The sequence below is a fragment of the Podarcis melisellensis genome (genome assembly GCF_964234715.1).
Source record: "Podarcis melisellensis genome assembly, chromosome: 11".
NCBI classification, from domain to species: Eukaryota; Metazoa; Chordata; class Lepidosauria; order Squamata; family Lacertidae; genus Podarcis; species Podarcis melisellensis.
In genome coordinates, this window is record NC_138543.1 from 8,095,168 (window position 1) to 8,120,187 (window position 25,020).

The 25,020-nt window shown below is 41.0% G+C and overlaps 1 protein-coding gene and 1 long non-coding RNA gene across 14 annotated transcripts in view; one reads left to right on the plus strand and one right to left on the minus strand.

Moving 5' to 3' along the window:
* Nucleotides 1-1,315: 1,315 nt before the first annotated feature.
* LOC309380712 lies at nt 1,316-2,952 on the minus strand. Its single transcript, XR_014173064.1, has 2 exons — nt 2,167-2,952; nt 1,316-2,096 (listed from the first exon to the last, which is right to left on the minus strand). It is a non-coding gene; the product is annotated as an uncharacterized lncRNA (long non-coding RNA).
* A 467-nt stretch (nt 2,953-3,419) lies between these two features.
* The window catches only part of AOPEP (aminopeptidase O (putative)), a 204,936-nt gene continuing 183,335 nt past the window's right edge, over nt 3,420-25,020 (plus strand). For 5 of the 13 annotated variants that reach the window (XM_081930536.1, XM_081930525.1, XM_081930526.1 and 2 more), the window contains exons 1-4: nt 4,964-5,790; nt 8,105-8,233; nt 9,347-10,328; nt 22,655-22,821. In XM_081930536.1, coding sequence (XP_081786662.1) covers nt 9,520-10,328; nt 22,655-22,821 — 976 coding nt within the window. In that variant the 5' untranslated portion in view covers nt 4,964-5,790; nt 8,105-8,233; nt 9,347-9,519. Of the gene's footprint in view, nt 3,550-4,963; nt 5,791-8,104; nt 8,234-9,346; nt 10,329-22,654; nt 22,822-25,020 lie in introns of those variants that run through there. The other 8 variants (XM_081930533.1, XM_081930535.1, XM_081930529.1 and 5 more) reach the window with 7 other exon arrangements.

Consider the following 25,020-nt stretch of genomic DNA (forward strand, 5'->3'; position numbering starts at 1 on the left):
AAGGGGTTAATCTGGCGCTGTACCTATGTATTGTGTCACGTATTGAAGGGAACACATCACAAACAAAAATAATGTTGACTCCTTAAAAATCAACACTCAGGGCTGTTCCTCATTATTTATTCATCTGTTCTCGTTAAAATGTTTGCTCATCAAGTATAGCTATTGGCTTCCTTGTCTAGCCTTGCAATGGTCACAAATTCAGTACTGTACAATACGCCCTGCTTCCCTTTTGTTGCTATTCCTCATTTTAATTAGCTAGCATAAACATCTTCCCCACCCCAACATTTGCTTTTTTAGCGCCTCCTGTCTAATCTTGGAACAAGCCAGTCTCATAAATTTCAAAGCTGTTTGACTTAGCTGATTTCAAATCAGAATCAGCCCTTTTTTTGGGGGGGGGAGTGGAATTGTGTCATATTATAATTTGTCACAGCTGACTGTGCTACACATGTGGAGGGAGTTGTAAATTTTGATGTAGTGCAGCTGTACAAATGGTTATGCAAGTGTCAGGTTTTAACTGGAGGGCTGAGTATTCTTGTGTCTCATTCTGGCTGAGTGTTAGATTATGCTGCAGTAACATATAGTATTCTAAAACTCAATTGTTTGAGACTTTATATATGCACAGAGTAGGTATGAATATATTCATCATCTAGACTATAAATCCCTATACCTCTCTTGACATTTCACATAAAATACAACAATAGATTTTTTAATAAAAACTTTTAGGAAAACAATTTCATAATACAGTCCTATATTATTATAACTAACAATCCAATATAAAAAATGGAGCCTAAAATAGTAACCAAGACCTGGCCACACAATCAGATACCCAGCCACAATTATTTTCTGCAAGCCAAGGTTTATCCAGGGATGGGTCCTGCCTAATAATGCTTGGGTATTTCACAATTGTGGGGCCACCACTGAAAAGCCAGTACTCATGTGCTTGCCAGCCGCATATGGAAAAGTAAACCTATTCATGTGTAGATTTTGTATAATGGCTCAGTTCAGACATCATGTAAAACTATGAATAAGGAATGTTAAATATGGCTGTTTTCATAAGTGTTAGTATTGTTTTAATCATTTTAATTATTATTCTGCCCTGTATCAGTGATTCGTTGTGTACACATTATTGTACACTGCCCTCCCATTTTATGAGATGTCGGTAAATAAATACCTTTATAAATATTACATATATGAGCCTTAGGCTGACATACTCCTTGCCTTCTCCTTCCCCCTCTTCCTGTTTGTGTGCTGCGAATCCTGGAAGAGGGCATGGCTGGCTAGAACTCTGAACAGAAACAGGCCACCTCACTACTGTACATTTTGCACTTTTATTTGTTGTTGTATTGGTTACTGAATTCAGCTGTCTGAGAATCTCAGCTGTCATTAAAAAAAAAAAGGAAAAAGGAAGTTCCTGTCTGCTATATTATCAAAGACAAACTTGTGTGTATGCTGGCTGATGAAATATCAGGAGGTTAGTAGGTGGGGACTTCACTGCCAGGACAGCCCGTCATTCTTTCCCAATGATGTAAAATCAAGTAGTTTGTATTTTTAGTTTACCCTACTCCATAAATCACTGAAGCATTTAGAGAAATGTAAGTGAAACAATTAATTTTACAGTGATGCAAATGAATCATAGTGTACTTTCTGTAAATGTCAGGCAATAGTATGAACACTGCAGTTCTGATGCAGAGAAAATGAGTTAGCTTTAGAGAGCAGAACTGAAGGAGCAGGGGGTATAGCTCAGTGGTAGAGCATTTGACTGCAGATCAAGAGGTCCCTGGTTCAAATCCAAGTGCCCCCTTTTTTTAAATGGAAACAAAAGCAATGCTCTGTTTATTTGAAATATCTGAAGCATGCTAATTTTGATCTTTGCAAATGCAGTTTTAGGTTCACATGTTATTTTCTTCTTAGAGACACACAGAAGCACTGTTGCATTAACGGTCACTGTTGCCTTTCCTTTCTGTTAAGCTATGAATATTTAAAGTATAAATTCAGATCCGTTTTTGATGTTTGCTGAGAAGTTCCACCCTGCTGGTTAAAGACATCTTATGTTTTCAGGTGCTGAAATCGCTTTACCCTATGTGTATATGCCCCAACTGTGAAATGAAAAGGGAGACTGATGAAAAGAACTATATAAAACATTCTTAGGCAGAAAGCATTACCCACCCTGATCTTTGCATGATGAAAACTGTATTTTAACATACTCTTTTTCAGATCTGTTAACATTAGTATACAGGCATGTCCATTATTTCCATACAACTGCAAGGAGGAAGACAAGAGAAGAAACGCCATGAGCCCGATTCTCGTTTTCTTCTCAATTTCCTTTGTATGAATCTACTGAGATTTACAGTGGCATAGGTGCAATTGTGCAAACAGTAGTTGTTTTTAATACTAAAGGCTTGTATTCTGAGAGGAGGAAGCACGGATGTCTATAGAAAGCGTACAGTGTCAGAAAAGCAAGGAACAGAAGACAATTTTTCATGTGGTTTCTATTTGACACCGGCAATCTGAACAGTAACCCTTATCTGAAAGATTGTTTGTACGTGTAACCAAAAGCTAAAGGCTGACTTTCAGCCTGAGCTTGCTAAAGCCCTATCTTTTTTACCAGCTGGGACCTATACAATCAGTGGCTACAGTATCATATGAGCACTGATCCAGACCATATATTCTACAGCGTTTTTATCTGCTTACATGTAAGATTAGGTAGTTTGTTAAGAAATTGAACTGCAGCCTTCTCATATTAATTCTTACAAGACTGGCTGATGAAGAATTGATCAAGACCGGCGATATTTGGTGACAGATTATGTATATATCCAACTTTTGAATTATTCTACTGCAACTGGTGAAAAAGATTTAAAGACTTTGGTTGTAATTTCTGATCATTTGTATTAGTTTATAAATACAGTGGTACCTCGGGTTAAGAACTTAATTAGTTCAGGAAGTCCGTTCTTAACCCGACGTACCACTTTAGCTAATGGGGCCTCCCGCCACTGCCACACGATTTCTGTTCTCATCCTGAAGCAAAGTTCTTAACCTGAAGCACTATTTCTGGGTTAGCGGAGTCTGTAACCTGAAGCGTATGTAACCTGAGGTACCACTGTAGTGTTTAGTGCCGTTGTTATTGGCCATCGTGTTGTGTTATATTTTTCAGCCTATCTTTTTCACCAGCTGGGACCTCTACAATCAGGACCTATACTTCCATAGTATTGCAGTCGCGCTGATCCCAAGTAAACGGGCATTTTTAGGTCATGTGTGTGCATAATAAACGGAACAGCACATTTTTGGACTCCCCTGCGAGGCGGGGCTGTCACGGGGAGCTTCCAAACCTCCTCCTGCACCACAGCTGGACCGTAAGCAAAGCTCCCCGGACGGAATAAGGGCCATCTTAATAAGGGCGGGCCTACCCCCGCGAAACAGGTAAGAGGTGAGCCCGGGCCCCGGAGCCTCTCCTCAGCGAGCCGGGCCCGCGCCGATGACGTCACCGGGCGCCGCCTCTCGCCGTCGCAGCCGGGGTGGGAAAAACAAACACAGAACTCGGCGGTGCGTCAGGTAAACAACAGGCACGCGCTGGTCCCCTCTGAGGGGCGCGGGGCCTTCGCTGCCGTGGCCTGTACCACTTTCGGCGGCGGGGGGGGGGTGAGGAAGGAAAGGCGGAGAAACTAGCGGGGTCGGGAGGGGAGGTAGCTGCTGCCGCCGCCGCCGCCACCCCCCTCGCTCCAGCCGCGACTTCCCCCCTCCCGAATCCGCCAGTTCCCGCCTTTTCTCTTCAGAGCCCTGAGGGGAGCCGCTCGAGACGGGTGGCCTCGGGTGAGGCGACTTTCCGACTCCCTTTGTGAGGCAGGCGGCGGCGGCGGCGACTCGCTCCCTTTTTGCCGTGTGGCTCCTCGGGCGCTTTCGCGAGGCTGCCGTTTCCTCACGGCTTCTTCCCTTCTCTGGAAACACACGCACAGCTTCCCACGGTTCTAATACCGCCCAGGACATCAACGGGGGGGGGGGGGCGGCGACCCCTGTACGTGCTTCTCCGAAATGTTGTTGGGCTCCAGAGAGTCGTGGTCCCACAGCGTAGAGGGCCACAAGGGTCCCACAATTGCCTTGTTGTAGTACCAAGTGGCTTTGGGACTGCAGCCTAAGACAGTGCTCGATTTACGTACAGTATAAGCTAAACAAGCTATAGCTTAGGGCCCCACTCTCTTGCCCACCCCCCATATACTTCTTCTTAATTGTATTTCAGTTCAACAATTACTCTGAATATATATATATATATATATATATATATGCAGGTTTTGGTGTCCTCGGGTGTCTTCCCGTGTAAAAGTAGAAGACACCCGAGGACACCAAAACCTGCATTCCTGTACCCGTGAAAATCTACGAAAGCATATATATATATATATATATATATATATATATATATATAGTGTTGAATATATGCTATACGGTAATTTATTATATGCTATATGGTAAATTATTATATATATAATTTGTATGTGTGCGCGGGCGCAAATGGCTTTATTAGGTCCATAAATTACCATATAGCATATATTCAACACAAAAAATAGCGACAATTTGTTGTTGACAAAGGACAGCTGGACATATAAAGGGCCCCATTACAGTGGTGCCCCGCAAGACAAACGCCTCACAAGACGGAAAACCCGCTAGACAAAAGGGTTTTCCGTTTTGGAGGCGCTTCGCAAAACGAATTTCCCTATGGGGTTGCTTCGCAAGACGAAAAAATCTTGCGTCCCCCCCGTGGGTTTTTTTTTTTGCTTTTTTTGCCCTTTTCCTAAGCTGCTATTTCATAGTCACATAGTAAGGTTGTTAACAGCTGATCGCTAGAAGCCACTAGACAGCTGTAGCGCTAATCCGCTAAGCTGTCAATGGGCTTGCTTCGCAAGACGAAAAAACCACTAGACGAAGAGAATCGCGGAACGGATTCTTTTCGTCTAGCGAGGCACCACTGTATCTTCAGTAGCTTAGGGCCTCATCAAACCTAAATCTGGCCCTGGCTTAAGAATACAAGCATAGTGTAGGCACATGACCTAGGGCAGGGGTGGCCAACTCCCAAGAGACTGCGAACTACTCACAGGGTTAAAAACTGGCAGTGATCTACCCCCTTTTTGGGGGTTCAGGTCAAAGTTGTTGAGTTTTTCCAGGGAGGAGGTAAAATGTTGAGCTTTTTTTTAGGGGAGCCAGTTGTTCAGCTTCTTTGGGGGGAGCCAATGATCTACCAGTGATCTACTGCAGATGTCCAGTGATCTACTGGTAGTTCACAATCTACCTGTTCGACATGCCTGACCTAGGGGTAAGGTTCAGGGAAGGGCCTTCTGAGTAAACATGCATAGCATTGCGCCAGTACCCCACCCTGTCGTACAGTTAAACATGTCACGTCTTTTCAGTGTGTACAAAGCACCCGTCCCTTTTTATCCCCCCTGCCGTATACATGAAATTTCTAATGCTTGTTGGGGAAAACCCCCACCTTTTCACCCATGAGTGTGCATTGAAAATATGAGGGCAAATTATGAATTATTTTATCACTGTTTCAAGTCTTTTGATTGTGGAGATATCAGGATGATTATTCATCTGTGTTCTTGTGTATATAGTATTGCTGGCATTGTTTAAATTAGTATACACAAAAATGCATTGAGCATGTGGGAAATTCTCTTTTAATGACAGTGAGTTCAACAGAAGTGGTTAATGGGATGTTAAGTGCTTTAGTGCTTTGCTTTGTTGTGATTTTATGGATTTTCTTCTGCATGATCTAAGAAGCTTGAAGCCCTCCATTGGAATGGAAAGGTGCAGTAAAAATATGGAAATGAATAATTGATATCTAATCAGTTTTAAGGCTGCAAACCTGTAACCTCTTGCCTATGAGTAAATCCTATTGAGCTCAGTAGGACTTACTTCTGAAGGAACTTGCCTGGTTTCTATCCATCACTCAAAGCCAAACTATGGCATGGCACAAATGTGAGTGTTCTCACAAAGCCGCTTTGCTACTCTCTGATCCTTTTTGGTGCCAGAGCACACTGAGCTGAGCCAAGGTTTGACTTAGCATGTCATCTTAACCTGGGCTCATGGTTAAGTTCCCTTCAGGCTAACCACAAGCTATAACCAAGAACAGACAAAATGTTGGTATAGCATGATGTGCAAAACAGGCTCTTGAGTATGCATCTTAGAGTTGGTTCAGAAATAACTGTGTCAGCACACAATCTTGGTAATTGTGTTGTGAGATTTCTTAATAAGTAGTGACTTGAGAAATGCTACCAGTGAGTGAGATTTGGTGGCTGCATATACCACATCTACCTGAAGGTGGCCCATGCATATTAATAGTGCTACCAGCAGCAGCCTCACATGTACTCAAGATGATTGTATAGGTATTGACTATAGAGTGTATTTCTTATACAGTGTCTTTGTCTCTACCTTCTCTATCTTCACTTTCCACACCTTTTCTCTTGTTCTTTATGCTTTGTTACCTGTCAACTTGTTATACTTGTGATACTTTATAACACTATTCCAGTCTATACTACATTCATATTTCTTAACTCACACATTCTCAAAGGGTACAGTTATGACCCACCAGAACCTGGTAGGAATCTTGTGTACGAGTCACCGTCTTGGTAGTGCTCAGGACTAGCACACTGAATACTGGTAACTTTGTCATAGGACTGGCTCCAAAACAAAAGGGTTTTTTTACACAATAAATACTTTTCTTACTACATCATTGCCTATAATTTTAAATGGGTTCCTGTAAAATTTTAGTATTTAGGCTTTGTCCTTTTTGAAATGATGTTTTATTTTGGTGCATTATTAATATAAACTCTAGCTATCAACTCTCTTTATCTATTTTTCTCTTATACCAGCAAGGATTCATTGCTTTTTATAAAAAGTTCCAATGGCCATGTGCTTTGAAAGTGTTTTAAATAGAGTTTTAAATTACCAACAGTAATAATTTGAGTGCTCAGCAATAGGACGGTTATATCCCTTCTGGGTATGATATGGAGACAATATACAATACATTGTTATTGACAAGGATACGTAGAACATTATACGAACACTAAAATATGGTTGGGACCTATGGTTGGGATTCATACATGCACAATCCCATATGGCCCCTGAGAAGCCGTTCCATTCTGTCTAATGCCAGATAGCATCAACAGGGCAACAAACAATATCAACATAGTAACTTGGCTGTCTGTAGCATAACTAGGACATAGTTGTTATAACTTGGAAATAAGCAACAGTATAATGTAACAAACAACCTTACTATGTGACTATGAAATCTAAAGTGTAGCATGCATCCTTACAGAACATTTTCCAAGGTCTCAATTCATGGTTTCATATCTAACCCATTTGTAGTGTTTGGGTTAAACATACTTTAATTTTGTTTATATTTTGTATATTTGTAAGCTGGTTTCAATTTCTGCTTGCCAAAAGTGATTGAAAACAAATCCATGGGTGCTCATTTTTCAGTGCTGAACTGTAAATTAATTACATAGAGCCACCCTTTTGCATTTCTCAAGAATTTCCGCTCAATTTTTGGTTTCCCTGTGCTTAAAAAAGTTCCAAAGTCAGTTTTTCCCTTTTTTATAACTCTGCTCCTATATTGTCCATTTTAACTATCAATTTGCTTCCCTTGTCCTGTCTGCTTCTCTTATTTCTTTTCTACATTCAGATTAGCTATTTGCTGTTCACATAGGTACACATATGTAATAGTTAGTCATGAGAAGTACCATTTCTAATGCGTAGATATCATGTTCAGGGCAGAAAAAACAAATATGTACCTAGTAATATGAGAGCATGCTTTTTGCTGCTCATAACTGTATAAACATTTCTAATTATCTTAATTAGAGTAATAAACAGCATATAGCAATGTCTAAAACCATCTTATTGATTTGTATACTGTACTAAGTGCCCTGTGCTTTGTAAAACCAGCTTGCTAGAGAATACAGTTTTCTTGTGCTTCTGAATTTGGTTAATTCCTCTAATCATTACATTAGAGTCTGGTATAATGACAAAACATGAACAGATGCCATAGCTGCTTTAAAATATTGTGAATCAAAGAATAAAGGCACGGGGATATACTGACAGCAATTCCTTTCTTTGTTTTTAGATCCATTTAACAAAATCATGTTGTCTGATAATCAACAGCCAGTGGATTTGTTATCATGGAATGAGTAGTATCGTTATTTTAACTCTAAATGGGTCTGGTTTTGTATCATCCATATTTACATAGAAGAAGGTAATAGCAAAGAAAACTGATCTAATTGTGGATGGGAAACACTGTTCATGCACTATGTCTTTGCCTTGGAAGACTGTCACCAAGACTTTCAAACTTGAGTATTTATGATGTGTGTGTTAGTTTATGCCTTGTTAAAAACAACTATATTGTTCTTTCATACTACCTTAGAAAATAGAAAAAAGATTGCAGTACTGTATTGATTAGAAGATAATGAAAAAACAACAAGCTCAGTAATGGTGTGCAATTTTTAATTTACTGTGTGAAGAGTAATAAATACATGTTTTGTACAATCATGAAAAACTGCTTTCTATCACAACTGGTGTTGGTGAATTTTATTTTATGTTTTCTTCAGTGTGAAGGTATTTGAATATGAATGGTAGTCTTTTGTTTGCTGTGAGAAGTCTCTGATTCAGAATGTTAATGGATTTTTTAGCTATTAAGATGTAATTATATACCTGGAGTATTTAAGTATGAAGTTGAAAAATCTCCATGAGCAATCTCGAAAGAATATTTATAATGCACTACTTGTAAATTGACTGACTTTCTTGTAATTTACCAGAAGTGCTGATATGAGTGCAGCCCTAATGTGAAAAGTACATTAATCCCTGGAGTTACATTGTATGTATTAAATTATTGCTCTCTTGAGGTATGAGACACGTGAGGCCATTTAGCTTTCAGTCATGCTTGTTACTTAGATTCATAGCACAATAATAAGCAATGCCATTCTGAGATGAGAAATTAGACATGATACATTTCACTTCTTGAAAACGGAAAAGCAATAATACTTTCAACTTTTCTGTAGGTTTGTAGCAATAAGATCATGTTAGTGCTGCTATATTGTTGAGGCTTCTTATATTCAATTGACGTGAGATTGCACTCTCTTTCACTTTTTGTTCCCCATTTTTTATGCAGATGATTTTTCCTTTTAATTTTCTTCACTGAACTCATTCTTCTGCAGATTGCATGGTTGGTATATATCACATGAATAGCAAAATTTAATATCTATTCTTTAAATATTTATTATTTAGCAATAACCTTCAGTGTGGGCTGGTTCCATTTTTATAGCTCTTGTTTAAATTGACACCTGACAGTTGATTGCTTTCTTCTTCACAGGGTAAAATACAAGTTGTTATGGTTCCATTCGTCATATAAAGAACACATTATTTGATGTAATAGCTGTTTGTGAAAACTGGAAAACGTAGCATACTGGCGATTGGGAAGATAATTTAAGAAAAAAACAAGGATTACGAAAGAGAAGTGACTGTGGCTGTATAGAAGTCTGGCATATGAAGATGGAGGTTGACATTACCAAAGATGATTTGCCCTTAATGGCAAATACTAGCCACATGCTGGTAAGGCATTATGTGTTGGATCTGGATGTGGACTTAAAAAGCCATGTAATTGGTGGCACTATAGTTCTGTTCTTTGACACTGACAGCAGTTGCAGAAAAGGAGACAGTGAACAGGTGGAAGAAGCTTGTCATTCTCAGTCAGATGGAACCTGCTGTATTCAGGCACCTGAAGCCTGCTACGTTCCTGTGCCAAATGCAAGTGCTTGCTCAACTAAAAGTGGATGTAATGATTTTGCTGTCTGTGGTAAAGGTGAAAATGATACTTCTGATAAAAACGGTAGTCATGGCAACAAGGAACTGGCTTCTGGGATTTCTAGTTCAAAGAACTGCGGTGACATTGAGATTCATGGGAGTGAAGATTTTTTGCTGGTCCTGGACTGCTGTGATTTATCTGTGTTAAAGGTCGAAGAGGTAGATGTTGCTGTAGTTCCAGGCATTGAGAAATTTACCAGCTCTGCCAAGTTAATGGATGCTTCCAAAGATCCAAGGGATCTTAGAAATCAGATTGTGCATGAACTTGTGACATTACCTGCAGATTATTGGAAGGATCAGCTTCAGTTTTACAGACTGTGCAGCCAGGCACCTGCTTGTGGAGAGCTTCTGTTTGTTACTGGCACTTGGAGCTTGGAGATCAGGAAAGCAGGTGTCCAGCTGCCAAAAGACTTCCCTCATGCCATAAGGATATGTTACAAAACAAAGCCAGAAGGAAAATCACTGAGCTGGACTACAGACCAGTGTGACAGGTATGCAACAGTTTTTGGTGTTCTGCTATACAGTACTTGTGTTCTGTGCCGAATGGGGCAGAGTTGAATTATAAATAACAATCTCATTTTGAGGCTGAATTCAGACAGACTGGTAACAAAGCAGGCAGAGTTCAGTGCTCATGAAAGTGTAGCAGGATTATATCACTTTAAGTCTGGAACAAGTGAATGCATTTCTTTGAGTCTAAATATTTAAATCAGGGAACAATTGATTGGTGCATTTTGGATAAAAGGTATTGGAGAGAAACATATTCTGTAAAGCATTTTCACTTTACTATTTTTTTTTTTGATTAGCTAGAGTTAAGAGTTCATATAACAAATCCTTTTGTAGTGAAGGCAAAATATGTTTTGTTAATAGTAAGTTAAAATGTTCTGGATGTGGTAGCTTTGTAAATTTCTTTAACGTGGGGAAAAAAAACTTACTTTAATTTGAATCTGAACATGGCTTAGCGGAAGCCAAACAGCAATTTTATCTTTCTATGCATATATTAACATTAATAATATAATATATTATTTAGTAGTACTAAAAGCCTAAAGCTGTAAAAATCTGAAATATTTAAGAATTTAAACAGCTTAAATATATGTAGCATATCATTTTCCTGGACCACACACCTTGTCTACTTCTCTGTTGTCATTTGGCTCACCTTATCTAATGACAGCTTTTGGGCTCTTGGCTGTTTTGTCAATCTAATGTAGATTACAAGAGACAAGCCTTTTATTTGTGTATTTTTTCACCCCTTGACACCTGGGCTATTAAATAAATGTTTGTTTATATAGAAAAAAATCCTTTATTAAGAGTGCAACTGGGCAAGCCCGAGGGAAATCTATGACCATATTTTTAAAAGGATACATGCATGTAGGATAAGCACTGGGGGAAAGGCAAGCTTAATCTCCCTCTCCTGGGGCCATTTTCCTAATTCCTATTCTCCTGAAGCTGCTATTTGCCCTGGGACAAAACATATAAGCACCTGTATGTTTTGTCCCATGGACAAGCAGCAACTTCAGAAAAGGACGGGGCAATTTAGCTTGGAAGAATTGTATAAGGAAAAGAGTTAATGCCCCTTTCTTCAGCCGCCATCCAAATTGCTTCCCTGTGGTTCCCTTTGCCATTTTGAAAACCCATGGAGAGATAACTCATGAGTTCTACTGTCTAGTTTGACTATACAGTAGTACCTCGGGTTATAGACACTTCAGGTTACAGACTCTGTTAACCCAGAAATAGTACCTCAGGTTAAGAACTTTGCTTCAGGATGAGAACAGAAATTGTGTGGCGGCGGCAGCGGGAGGCCCCATTAGCTAAAGTGGTACCTCAGGTTAAGAACAGTTTCAGGTTAAGAATGGACCTCCAGAACGAATTAAGTTCTTAACCCGAGGTACCACTGTAACATGTAAATGAGCATACTATAGTGGTAACTTCATTTACTGATAAGTTCTATGCTAGGAAGCACTTATCTCTTCTGAGATGTGCTCAGTACTACCCACATATACTTTGTGGCAAGCTGGGGCTGTCCTGGAATTCTAAGTGGAACAGATTGTTACAGACCTCTGTTATGACTTGCTCGCTTTTTATTAAAAAATCCTATGCTAATATTGGCCAGTAGTGTTTCTGCAATAACAAGAGAGAAAAGTTTCTTTTCTCCTAGATTGTGCTTGTATTAGTTCTCTGAATTATGCCACAGTACACAGTGAAATAAACCGTCCTCAAATCTGTATTTTGCCTATAAAACTCAGAGTGCAACTTACACATGTGGCTGTGATCACCTATCTGCACACTGTAACTATATTTTCATTGCCTTCTTTCTGGTTCCTTCCATGTCAGTGGGGGTCAACCACTTTGTCCCTGTCTGAACTGCCAAGCACCTCAAGCTTGGATGTACGGAGGAGACAGGCACTACTTTGTTCCATTCTCATACTCCTGTTGCTGGAGTAAGAAATGGTATATTCTGCCCACTACTTTTACATCCTCCCTTACCGATTATGAGTTGCTACAGCTAATAGTGAAGTCTCTCTCTCTCTCTCTCTCTCTCTCTCTCTCTCTCTGTGTGTGTGTGTGTGTCTGTGTGTGGCAGAAACTCAGAAAAATCTTTGTAAATAGTGATGTGAGTCCCTTGCCTGTTAAGGTGAGTTGCTGTTGAGTGAGAGTAAAACTTTTTACAGTAATGCTTTCAACATATGTTGTTTTTAAGTCACATCCAATGATTCTTGTCCAGTTGCCCAGTGAATTTCTGCATATGCATTGGATTTTTCCTTCTCTCCTCTGCAGCTCTCAATGCATCCTCTAAGCCCGTTCTAAAGGGTCCTCAAATCTTTCAGAGAGGATTTTGGGGGTGCATGGAGAGCTGCAGTGAGGAGGAGAGGAAGACACAGGGTGAAATTCAACTTCACACTAAGGAGATCATTCTGTCAGCGAAATGATTTTTTTACTGCCTGATATAAGACTTTCCTCTCTTCTGCTGCCTGCTGTACTCTGCTCCGTAGTTTTTCCTGAGCTTCCCAAGCAGATTTGGGGATGGTGGGGGGCATACAGGGAAGAAAGTGGGGGAGTCCCATTATGCTACTAGGACTAGTGCAGCTTAGTTGAATCTGGCCCAAAGTCCTGTGGCACAAGCACACAAATCCATTTATGTGATATTGGATGTCACCTATTGTTTTTACAATAAAGCTCCCACTTAAGTACCACTAAAGTATCAGTCATATGCATTTTTATTGTTTTGGGGGGCATTGTGGCTGAAAAGTGGTTTAAATTAAAACCAACAACAATAAAGGCAACAAAATGGTAAAGCAGCATATTTAAAGCAGCAATAACAATTAACAAGTAATTAATTCATAATTTTACATTTGGATGACTATATTCCAAACTATGGCTGTTTACACACTCCATGGAATTTTCCCATTAGGACCTGGGGATGATTCAAAAGTTTGTATATCTGGAGCCACTTTAAGGATTTTCTAGCACAGAGGGTCTGCCAAGCTAGAAATTAATGTTGTACTGTGTGGGAATGTATTAATATGTGGTCCCTGAAGTGTTGTTTTTAAAAAAGACTAGGCTGGTTTTCCTTTGCATTGTAAAGTTTCCTTTGAGTTCTACCACTTCATATTTCTGGAAGAAGCTCACATGACTGAATGAACTTCCATTAAATGAAAATACATGCACATAGAAAACTTGCATACCAATAGGGGCTCTTTTAATGTGGATTTGTGAGGGTGATCTAGGAAGATACAGAAGTAGCATTGTATATAGCAAAATCATAAAGTTATATCATAACACTTTTTGACTCTGGTAGGATAATAGGGTGAAGTCTGCTGGAGTAAAGCTCATTGATGTGGGTTTTCCAGGGAAAAAACTGAATTAGGGTAATCTGCATAAGTTAATTTGCATGGGAAAATTTTCACTTTGGCATTGGAACCTTTTCTGAGGGTGATTTAATCTAGCATGTTTATTTTACATGTGTTTAGTAAAAGTTAAAAGCAATGAAACTGCCAACTTGCTTAATATGGCATTTGCGGTTGGCATCCATTTGTAATTGCTAATGAATAGGTATTAGCAGAAAAATAAAGCACTGGAAAGTTTTCTGCCCTACATCACTGGTAGAGTTGGTAAGTTGTTTGACTGTATAAGTGGTAGTATTCTTGTGAGGAAGACTAAAGGATTTAAGGAGCTCCCCAGCACAGTGCCCACGCCATTTCTCCTGCAAAATTGACTTATGGGTCATGGAAAACGTCCAAGAGACTCTGACGAGGCATTATCCTCTCCGAGGCCTAAGCAATTAAGAAAGGGTTCACCTAAAGGAGGGAGAGGCCCCGAGGAATGCACCTACTCAATAGCAACTCAAAATCGTTTCGATCCTCTAACTGCCCTTGAAACAACATCAGAAGATGAGGCCCCTGAGACGTTACAAATTGGAAACGCTAATGGTAACACAAATGGGGATGGTCCCTATCCGAAGGAGGAGTTGGTAGCTGAATCGGACTGCACAGGATGCGAGCAACTCCATCTAATAATTAGAACTCTAAACTGTATATTTAAGAGAATTGACGGCCTATCCTCTCAGCTGCATAGCCTTCAGCAAAAACTGGATGACCAGCCGGCACAGACAGCCCAAGATGGGGCAGGAGATGTTCCATTGCGCCAGCAGAAAGCTCCACCGAACACTGATTGTATGAGGAACTGCAAATACAATCTCAACCCCGCACTGAATCGCCAATCCCTGATTCTACATCCAAGGAAGATTTCCCTAACCATCCGGGAAAGGGACCTAAGTTGGACAACGCTACATGGGTCTAAAGAGCACCTCAGATGGCTTCTAAAACTCGAGACATCACAAATAGATCTTTGTGCTGTGCTTCCCTTAGTCCGCCAGAACAGATATCAGAGAATAATGCTGGCTTTCCACTCTGCAAAAATCCCCTCTCTTCTTATTCAGCAAAAAGTGTTTTTGAATAGTCTTGGCATTTTTCCAACGAGAGTTTTCATGGACTCCATAATTAGACCCCTCCTATCGGAGAGATTAATCAAGGAGACGGTACAACCTTCCCATCCTGAACCACAAAAGAGGGCTGAGCTGTACACCTCATGTCGGGGCCAGTCCCATAGCACCCCCACTCCTACAACTAAACACTATGATTGTGCCAGTAACTCTTTGACACCCCAGGAGGAAAGAGAGCTTATCGCCTCCTTTGGAGAGTTACCAGCGATGGAACAACAAGAAATTATAAATAGGCTGGACTCACTTAAACTTCAGCTCCTAAGTATCGCCTGCAACGGAGTTACTATGAATAATACCCACTCTAACTTAGCGGTGCCATGCCCCATGGAGGTGGAAACAACAATCCCCCAATATCCAGCATATAAGGTGCCATCAGCATTGGATGGGAAGGTCCCACTGCTGGAGGCAGACTCTTCCCCTCCCCTTCACACTGGTAACTCATCCCTGCTTTTAATAGACTTATCTGTTCCCTCTGAGATTAACCGATCAAAGAATGAATCTCAGGATAACACTCCCCTGGATAAATCGTCGCCCCTGCACCCCTCCATGCCGGACTTGGAATCAACATACATCGAAGACCATCCACGACCTGAGACGGTAGTGGCCACTCCAAGTCAGGCTTCTCCACCAAAAATCCAAAAATTACGCGAGGAAGACACTATAGTGTCGAGAGTCAACACAGAGTGGACTGAAGACCCAGCAGGACATATAAATCAAATGATCACAAGTGTTTCGGTTAGATCCCCAAAGAGGACGGCTCCAGCGGATTTGGCAGGAGCCTCTTCAGAGCCTAGTTGGGCCCGACAGCTAAAATCGCCAAATATTATCTCTACTCACCAGGATGCTAACTCTTTTCTGCCCCCCCAAAATTCAGGCCCTTGCGACTTGATCGTGCCACAACCGGCTCGCACTAGAGCAAAAGACCCACCACACCAGGACGTCAACCTTCAGCAAAGGAAAATAACGGACTTCTTTAAGGGAGCGTCCTTGCTGCATAAGAGCTTCCCACAAGAATTTAAATGACGGTTAGCCGGACAACCCAAAAAACCACCAATATCGATCCTCTGTTGGAACATCGCTGGCTGGCGTAGGAAAAAATGTGACCCAGAATTCCAGTCGTATATCAATTCGTTTCATATCATTCTATTGCAAGAAACTTGGGAGGAGGGTGAAATTGTTATAAACGGATTCGACCTTCTATCTCTTCCAGCTTGCCCCTCCCAGAAAGGAGGACGGCCGAAAGGTGGTCTAGTAATTGGTATCTCACTGAAGCTGCATTTCAAATTTTCATTAGTTTTGACTGCTCCCCCCTATGCTTTATCCGGGTTGATGTCAGGGGGGGAAGTATCACTGCTAATCTCCAATGTCTACCTCCCGCCAGGGGGTTCGTCCCTTGAACTGCATGATAGATGGGAAATATTAGAAGATCATTTAGTATCATGCCGAGTTAAATATTCCAATAGCCAATCCTTAATTGGGGGTGACTTTAACGCACGCATAGCAGCAAATTGGGTCGATTTAACTAAAGCTAAATGGTGGTCTGCTCCATGCCTCGACAATTATGATTTGAGACATGCCGTGAGGAGAACCTCAAAAGACTCTAAAGTAAACGAGGCGGGAGTACTTCTTTACCAAATGGCTATTCGCTTAAATCTAGTACCCCTGAATGGTTGCTGCCCTCCCGATATACCGGGGGAGTATACCCACCTAGGCATAAAATCAAACAGTGTACTAGATTACCTTTTAGCCTCGAGTGATCTGATGCCGAAAGCTCTCTCTTTTAAGATTGACAATATTCAGTTCAGTGACCACCTTCCACTTGCTGCTATGTTTGACCTAGACTGGCACGGGGACGAGTACAGTCATCCAACTCAATTAGACACTAACACAGAAAACCCGGTAGAGGGCATTAATACAGCATTACGAGTGAAAGGTATAAAGTGGTCTGTAACGCAGGCTCAAAAATATTCTCAATTTTTTCAGCAGGAGATCATACAAACCTATTCAGCCCTTGACATAACCTCATATGAACACGATCAAACTATTAATCTATTTGCCAATCTGTTGAATGACCTTACGTCATTCTTTACTGTCCCAACCCACCAGGTAAATCGGGCCCACTCCAAAACAGGTGCACTGTGGTTTAACCGTAATTGCAAACAAGCCAAACAACATCTTTGTGCTATTTATAATGATTACAAATCCTCAGGGGCGACTATGCTTCCCAAGGAGTACTATCAGGCAAAATCAGCTTACAAATATGTGCAAAAAAAGGCCAAACAGGAATGGCAACTGAACCGCTGGCATGCACTTATAGCTGCCTCAAATACCGGTAATTCCCGAAAATTCTGGCTGTTGGTTAACAGAAAATCTAAAAGTTACCCACTAACCGTTATCCCTGCCCCAGTTTGGGAATCATTTCTAAGGAACTATTTTGCCTTACCAGACCTTAATATTAATACAATCGATGGATCCTATGAGCAGCTCCCGCTTTGGCCACCCACTGACCCGGAAGAAATCCACGGACTCATTTCCAATCTCAAAGTTGGAAAAGCCCCCGGTCCCGACCTAGTCCCGGCGGAAGCTATAAAACTTCATGCACACTGGTGGGCGAAAATCCTGGCCGTTACTTTTGATGCCTTAAACAACAGTGGGAAGGTTCCAAGAATATGGAAGGATGCGATTATTATTCCAATCCATAAAAAGGGCTCAACAGATGACCCGGGAAATTACAGGAATATCAGCTTATTGTCAATAATTGGGAAAATATATGCACGGTTCTTGTTAACTAAGCTTACTAAGTGGGCCGAAGAGAACAACCTGATTGGGCCTGAACAGGCTGGTTTTAGACCGAATCAGTCAGCGGTTGAGCATGTCTTAGTTTTATACCACCTTGCCCGGAAATATTCCGCCCCAAATAGAGGCCAACTTTGTGCAGCCTTTATTGATTTAAAGGCCGCTTTTGACAGCATCCCCAGGGGATTACTTTGGGGGAAATTAGCACGATGGGGAATAGACAAAAGACTTTTGTGGCTAATAACTAAATTGCATGACGGATCAGCCGCAAGGGTGAGAATCACTCCGGCCGGTGACCTCTCAAATTCAGTAACCATCAATAGAGGTGTCCGTCAAGGATGTATCCTTGCTCCGACCCTTTTTAATCTATTTATAAGTGATATGAGGGCGCCTCTGATAGATTCTCAAGAAACGATCCATGCCCCTCGCCTTGCCCAATATCGTTGCCCCCTTCTACTCTACGCAGACGACGCAGTGATCCTATCTTTCTCAAGAGTAGGCCTTAGGAGGGCACTGAAAATTTTTGATGCTTACTGCAAATCAAATTTTCTTACAATTAATCATGCCAAGTCCAAAGTTTTAATTTTCACCAAGAGTCGAAAAACCTATAATTGGAGAATAGACGGAAAAGCCATCGACCAAGTCTTTAAATTTCAATACTTGGGAGTCCTTCTCCAACACAACATGGGCTGGAAGGTCCATCTGGCATATGTATTAAATAGAGCTAAAGCCCTTTCCTTTGCGCTACTGCGTTTTTTCTTTTCAGATGGGGCTTTCCATATTCCATCAGTGTTAAAAGTTTTCAAGGCAAAGGTGATTGCAACAATAGCATATGCAATCCCAATATGGGGGTCCTTTGTTAATCTAACCCAATTGGAGGTAATCCAAAACCAGCTGCTAAGAAGGTTGCTAAAATTACCCAGGTGTGTAGGCAATACTGCTATACGTCTCGAACTAAATATTGCATCTCTAGAAACCTCATTATGGAAATGCATCCTCTGTTACTGGTTGGCATTATGGCATAAACTTCCAAATCTCCACTTGATACAGTGTCTCTGGAGAGACGACTTCCCTAGCCCTTGGGCAAAAATAATACATGGGAAACTTGTGTCCTTAGGGCTATCTCCATCTGAACTACTAAAATTGGATTTAATTTCTGCCAAGAGAATTATAACTCACAAATTAGAGGAGATGGATTTACAATTTAATATTGCGACAGGTGGTGGCACCTGTTCGCCGATAAACCTTGGCTTAACACCACCAACGAAGCTTCCATCTTATTTAACTACCTTATCTGTGGTGATGCACAGGTACGCCTTTATAAAGGCTAGATTCAATGTTTTCCCATCAAATGTGTTGGGTAACAGACTCTCCAACGGACAGATCTCACTCCTCTGTGACTGTAAAAGTGGATCTACAGAATCGTTATATCATATAATCTTCTGTTGTCCTATACATTCAGCTTCACGGTCCAAGTTTCTGGCCCCATATTTATCGAGAATAGCTGACAGACCCCAGGAAGCCCAAATAATATACTTATTAAACGACGAAGACTCAAGTAGATCCCTTGCAGTCGCTAGATACCTGATTAATGTCTTATTTCATAAGAGGAGAAATGGCTCACTGTATGACTCTGACAGCTTAGCCAAACTTAAGAACCATCAATAAGTGCCAGAACTAAGACGCATATCCCCCAAAATCTGAGGGATTTGAATTGCGGTCGACATAGAGGGAGCTTATTACTTCAAACCAATTGAAGTAAAATTGGTTTTATAGGGGTGTTTTAACTTGGAACTGTTTAAATTGTATTGTTTATGGATAAATTTTGATGTATTGTTTTTAGATATGGGCCAATGGCCGTAATAAACCAATCAATCAATCAATCAATCAAGGGGTTTGACTGTATGGTTTTTTGGGACCCCCAGCACTGGCAGGAAATGTGCAAAGCAGGGTTTTTGATTTGTTTTTGTTCATCTGCTCCTGGACTGCATTTACTGCTGCTCTCTGTACAAGGAGAGGAGAGCTGCAGGATATTCCTTGAAAGACCAACCCCAATTGATTTGCAACCACTGGTCTTGAGGCCAAGACGTCTAAGTGGGGTGGGAGAGATAAATTTCTGGGCTGACATGACTGTTATTATTCTTTATTAAATTTATATACTGCCCTTCATCACAAGATCTCAGGGCAGTTCACAGAGTAAAAACAAGGTAAAAACACAAGTAAATAGCTAAAACAGAAAAAACCCAATAACCACCCTTCCCAGAAACACATTTAAAAGGCTGTAGAATATTAATCAGCCAAAGACTTGGAGAGTAACATTTTTGACTGGCGCCTACAAATATACAATGAAGGTGCCAGGTGAACCTCCCTGGGAAGAGCATTCCACAAATGGGGAGCCACTGCAGAAAAGGCCCATGCTTGCGTTGCCACCCTCTGGACCTCACATGGAGGAGGCACATGAAGAAGGGCCTCAGATGATGAATGCAGAGTCTGGGACTGTTTGTATGGGCAGAGGCTATCCTTGAGGTCCTGAGCCGTTTAAGGATTTTTAGGTCAAAACCAGCACTTTGAATTGGGTCTGGAAATTAATTGGCAGCCAGTGCCGTTGGGCCAGGTTCGGTGTAATATGTTCAAACCGTCTTCCCCAGTACTGCTGAGTTCTGCACCAGCTGAAGCTTCCAAACCATCTTCAGAGGCAGCCCTACATATAATGTGTTGCAGTAATCAAACCTAGAGGTCACTAGAGCGTTAGGCTATCCATGTCCAGATAGGCGCACAGCTGGGCCACAAGCCGAAGCTGATGGAAGGCACTCCATGCCACTGAGGCCACCTGCGCCTCAAGCTACACCAGATGAGTGAAGAGTACTCCCAACCCAAGCTACGTACCCACTCCTTCAGAGGAATTGTAACCCCATCAAGAGCAGGCAACCTTCCATCCGTTCGGGCTAGGGAACCACCCTCTAACAGTGCCTCTGTTTTATCTGGATTGAGCTTCAGCTTGTTTTCCATCTTTTTGGTTTTTCTGGCGTGTTTGTACTTTGTGTTAGGCTAATGAGACAGATTGGGGATACTGTTGGTGTACTGCCCAACCGTCTCCCTACCCGAGCTGACACATATGATCTCTGACATTGCATTAAGAGGTCCCAAGACTGTTTATGTCAACCATCACACAGAGGGGCTGTTTGGGACTTCATGGTCACCATGACAACCATGGAGCTGTCTAAACATGTTATTGGGTAACTTATCCAGGCACTCTGTCCTTCTCTGGATCCCTCTTCTGAGGGAGACGTGGAGGGTAGTAATAAAGGAGAGGGCCTTTTCAGTTGTTGTCTCCTACCTATGGAATGTCCTACCCAGTGAGGTCTAATGCCTTTGTTGACATATTTTCAGTGCCGGGTAAACACTTAGCTTTTTTCACAGACTTCTGATGGACTGGGATGATTTTGGCCTACTGTTAGTGTGCTGCCAAAGCTTCTTATGGCTGTTATGGGGTGTGAGTGTAATGAATTGTAGGTGATGTTTGAAAATGTTAATCTTTTATATGATTTTGAAACAAGATGCTGTATATTTATGTTTTTAAAGGTAGGTTGCTTGGAGACCTTTTAGTTCACAAGTGACTTAACAAGTCTAATATTTCTGTTCCATGAATTAACAGTTCATTAAATTACTGCCTAATGTAGTGTAGTCTGGTGAATAGGTGGACGTTTCCCACTAGAGTTTGTGAGGATTTAAACAAAGAGAAGAGTGGCAGTCAGTTCCATAAAGGCATTCTTATGAATATTTTTAGCTCTAGTGTTAAAGTCTCTCTGTGTGGAAGGATAACAGCATGTGCCAGGTAACAGGTGGTCTGGCTGTGCTTCCTCTCCCTTCAGTGAATATCATGATAAAAGAGTGGGCCCTGCTGGGCTACTGCAGTAAAAGTCTTGAGAAGACAGAAATAAAAGGTCACTGGGCCGTGCAGCTTCTAACTATTTCATTTAAAATTTTGTACTTAATATGTGAAAGTTTGAAAATTTGAATAGACTTTCTGTATCTCTGGAAAGAAGTGTGACCAGAATAAATTAATTAGATTTTAAACTACTCCTTTCAGAGAATTAACAACATTCTAGCTGTCATATGTACAAAAACCGAATCCTGTGCCTTTATGGAACTGACTGCCACTCTTCTCTTAAGTCAACCACGCTTCGTTTAATCCAGGCTGGCATGCTGATGAAAAATCTGAATCCAGACTAGTGCCATACAGGTAGACCTATGCTGATAGAAAGGTGGCAAAACCTGCCCAAGTTCAGACCATGAAATAGCCAGAGGCTAGGACAGGGTTAGCCCCCATTCCAAACAACTCCTTGAATATAACCTTTGTCTATTTTCTACATATGTTAGTGGCTGCCATTCACTAGTGTGGGGAAAGCAAAGCGCTGGACTTGGGAAACCATTGTGGACCCAGCCTGCCTTCCCTCACTAATACTGGGTGACCTGACCCTCAGTGACAGGGATTCTGCAGGAAGCTGCAGTTTCACTGTGTGTGGACTGCTCTGATAGTCATTGTGCTCCCATGCTGGAGAACTGCACTAGAGGAGCTAGACCATCCTTTCACACAGCCAGTCAAACCTGCATTAATGGCAGGCATTTTCTTGTTATAAAATATTTGATCAATTTATGGATATTTCCATGATATCTGTGACATTTGATTATATATATCTGATATTTGATGTTCATGGATATTTCCATACTATGACATGATTCTAAGTGGTGAAAAAGTGTTCTTCTTTTGTAGCAAATATGTCTTGTGTTTCTGTCCTGTCTTATGGTTGCCAAGAAATGAAAGAGCAACCCAGACGTTATTTAAATTGCATTTAAAGATGCATTAAAAAAATATCCAGTGTTTTTATTCTTTCTTCTGAGGACAGAAGGAGACGAGATGCACTGTGGGTATTGATACTTTTAATTTCCATTCCTACTGGGAACTCGGTTTTCTGCAGTTATGGTGTACATTACTTCACTCTTATCTTTTTTTCTTCCCTATAGGCCATGTGTTTATACAGCGGGGTCTCCAATAAACAACAGGGCCCTTTTTCCATGCCAAGAACCGCCTGTTGCCATGTCAACATGGCAAGCTACAGTCCGAGCAGATGCATGCTTTGTTGTTTTAATGAGTGGTGAAAATGTAGCGGAACCAACAGAATCTGAAGAAGGTACAGCATGTATTTGCCATCTGAATGTATGCTACAAAATGACATTTAATAAGTGTTTTATATCAGACCAGAGCTTCTGCCACATACAGTAGTCCTTTAAAATTCCCAGGCTTTCCTTTTTAACTAACCTTGCTTTGACTCCGCCTCTTTCTGGTGCCCATTGCATTCTACTTTCTTTTACATGTCTCATTCCTTTATTAGTCTGTTTCTTCTGGTTTTGCCTTCATTCCTGGTTAATCCCTTTCTCTCTTTGCAAAGTCTTGGACTTTCAAGAGTTAGTAATTTTGTAGATGTCACAAACATTACTATCCTTTTACTTAGCTGAAGAGACTAATAACAATAAGATTTTCATGTATCATAACAACTCATAAAATATTGAAATCCTGATCTAAAACATTTGTGAAACTGTGTTTACTTGTGATATTGGAATGATGTTCTTACGTCGTGGATGAAACCAGAGTGATATATTAATTAATAATATAGTGATCAGACTATTTTATTTCATTTCATAATTTTTCTGTACTGCTTGATTGTAAGAATAAACCTCAAAGTGGTTTACAGAAAGTATTGGTGTAGAATGGGGAGATGTAGGTTTAAATTCTCACCACTAAAGCTCACTGGGTAACTTGGGACACTCACGGTCTTTCAGCCTAACCTACCTAAAAGGGTTACTGCAAGGATAAACTGGGGAAGGAACCATGAAATAAATGTGCCAAATAAGTAAATGTGCAAAATATTCTTATAGTGGATACTGCACTGGGCCTGCCTAAAGGAATTTTTTAGTATATGTTGGGTTGGCAGATCTTTGGTTTGAAATATATTTTGTTTTGGCAAATCTTTTAGAAATGTGCAAGGCTCATTTCTGCTTTCCATTTTGGTGTAGGCATTGAACCAGTTTGCTTGACTTTAAAATGCAATCCAAATGCCTTGATCCTTGCTGCGGGGAGGGGTGATGGTTAGGCTACAGTGGACCAGCTATCTGCTGGCATCTTTAGGCTCCCACTGGCGTGGCGTAGGGGCTCCAGCAGCTGTGCAAGCACCCAATACAGCTGTGGAAAGCTCAATGTATGGAACATTACTGCTGACAATATTGCCAGTGGTAGTCACCATAGGGCATTAAAACAAAAGTTATGGGTAAAGCCAACCATGGGTCCATCAGATCCTAATCTGCTCTTTCTCCCAGAGTTGAAATAGCCTGGATCTGGCACAGAAAAAAACCATCACCTGCACCTTCTGTCCTGGTTTTCAACCAGTCTACTCTTTCTCACTGCTCCCAGGCCAGATTTATTGCTTTATTAGTTTTAACCAACTGAAACCCAAATGCATGTTACAAACAGAAGTAGGGAGATGCAATCCTCTCTATGTTGCTCAGAAGCTACCTAGAAGTCTTGGAGTGCAATTTCCTATTAGCTATAGTTTATTTCTGTGCTGATTTTTGACTGAAAATTCCCCAAATATGGCTCCCAAAAGTTAATACAAATGCAAATTTCAAACAATTAAATGCAACTTTCAAAATAAAATAAAATAGATGGCAATAATTTTCTTTAGAAAAACAAAACTAGGGTTGCAGAGGATTCTAGTTTGCTCTGCATTTTTGAATGAAGCTTCCTGTTTTGCCCTCCTCAGATTCGTGTCTGGATCAAAACATATATCTGTGGATTAAGTTGCATAATCAACAAAATGAACCATGCAAAGTTGCATGGTAGTCCAAGGGCTACCCCTTCCTTTTAATGTTTTTTTAAATTTTAAACTGCTTAGAACAGCTCCGGGGCTTCATGGTTAAAAGTCTTGTATGATATTGTCCCAGGAAGTGACTCTGTATCATAATGTACAGCCCCTTTCTGTGGAACTGTACTTGGGTAGCGAGGGGAGAAGCAATTTGCCAGGAAGGGACTGTAGATTATGTTGTACATTCACTTCCTAGGAACATTTTAAAAAGAAAAATCTTAGTGCATGGCCATGGAGCTGCTTTACGCAGCTTTGAATGTTGAAGACAAAAGCAAACCTTGGCCCATCTCATGAGTACTGTTTGTCTGTGTAAAAATGGGATGAAATGGAGCTTCTTTTTTAAGCAAAATGAGCACAAGATGGGAATACAGTGATTTGTCTGTCCATAACAAAAACAACAGTGCGCTGCATCCTGATGCATATTGTGGGCCTTCTCACAATAACAACTTCTGCTTGGTCAGAATGTGTCAT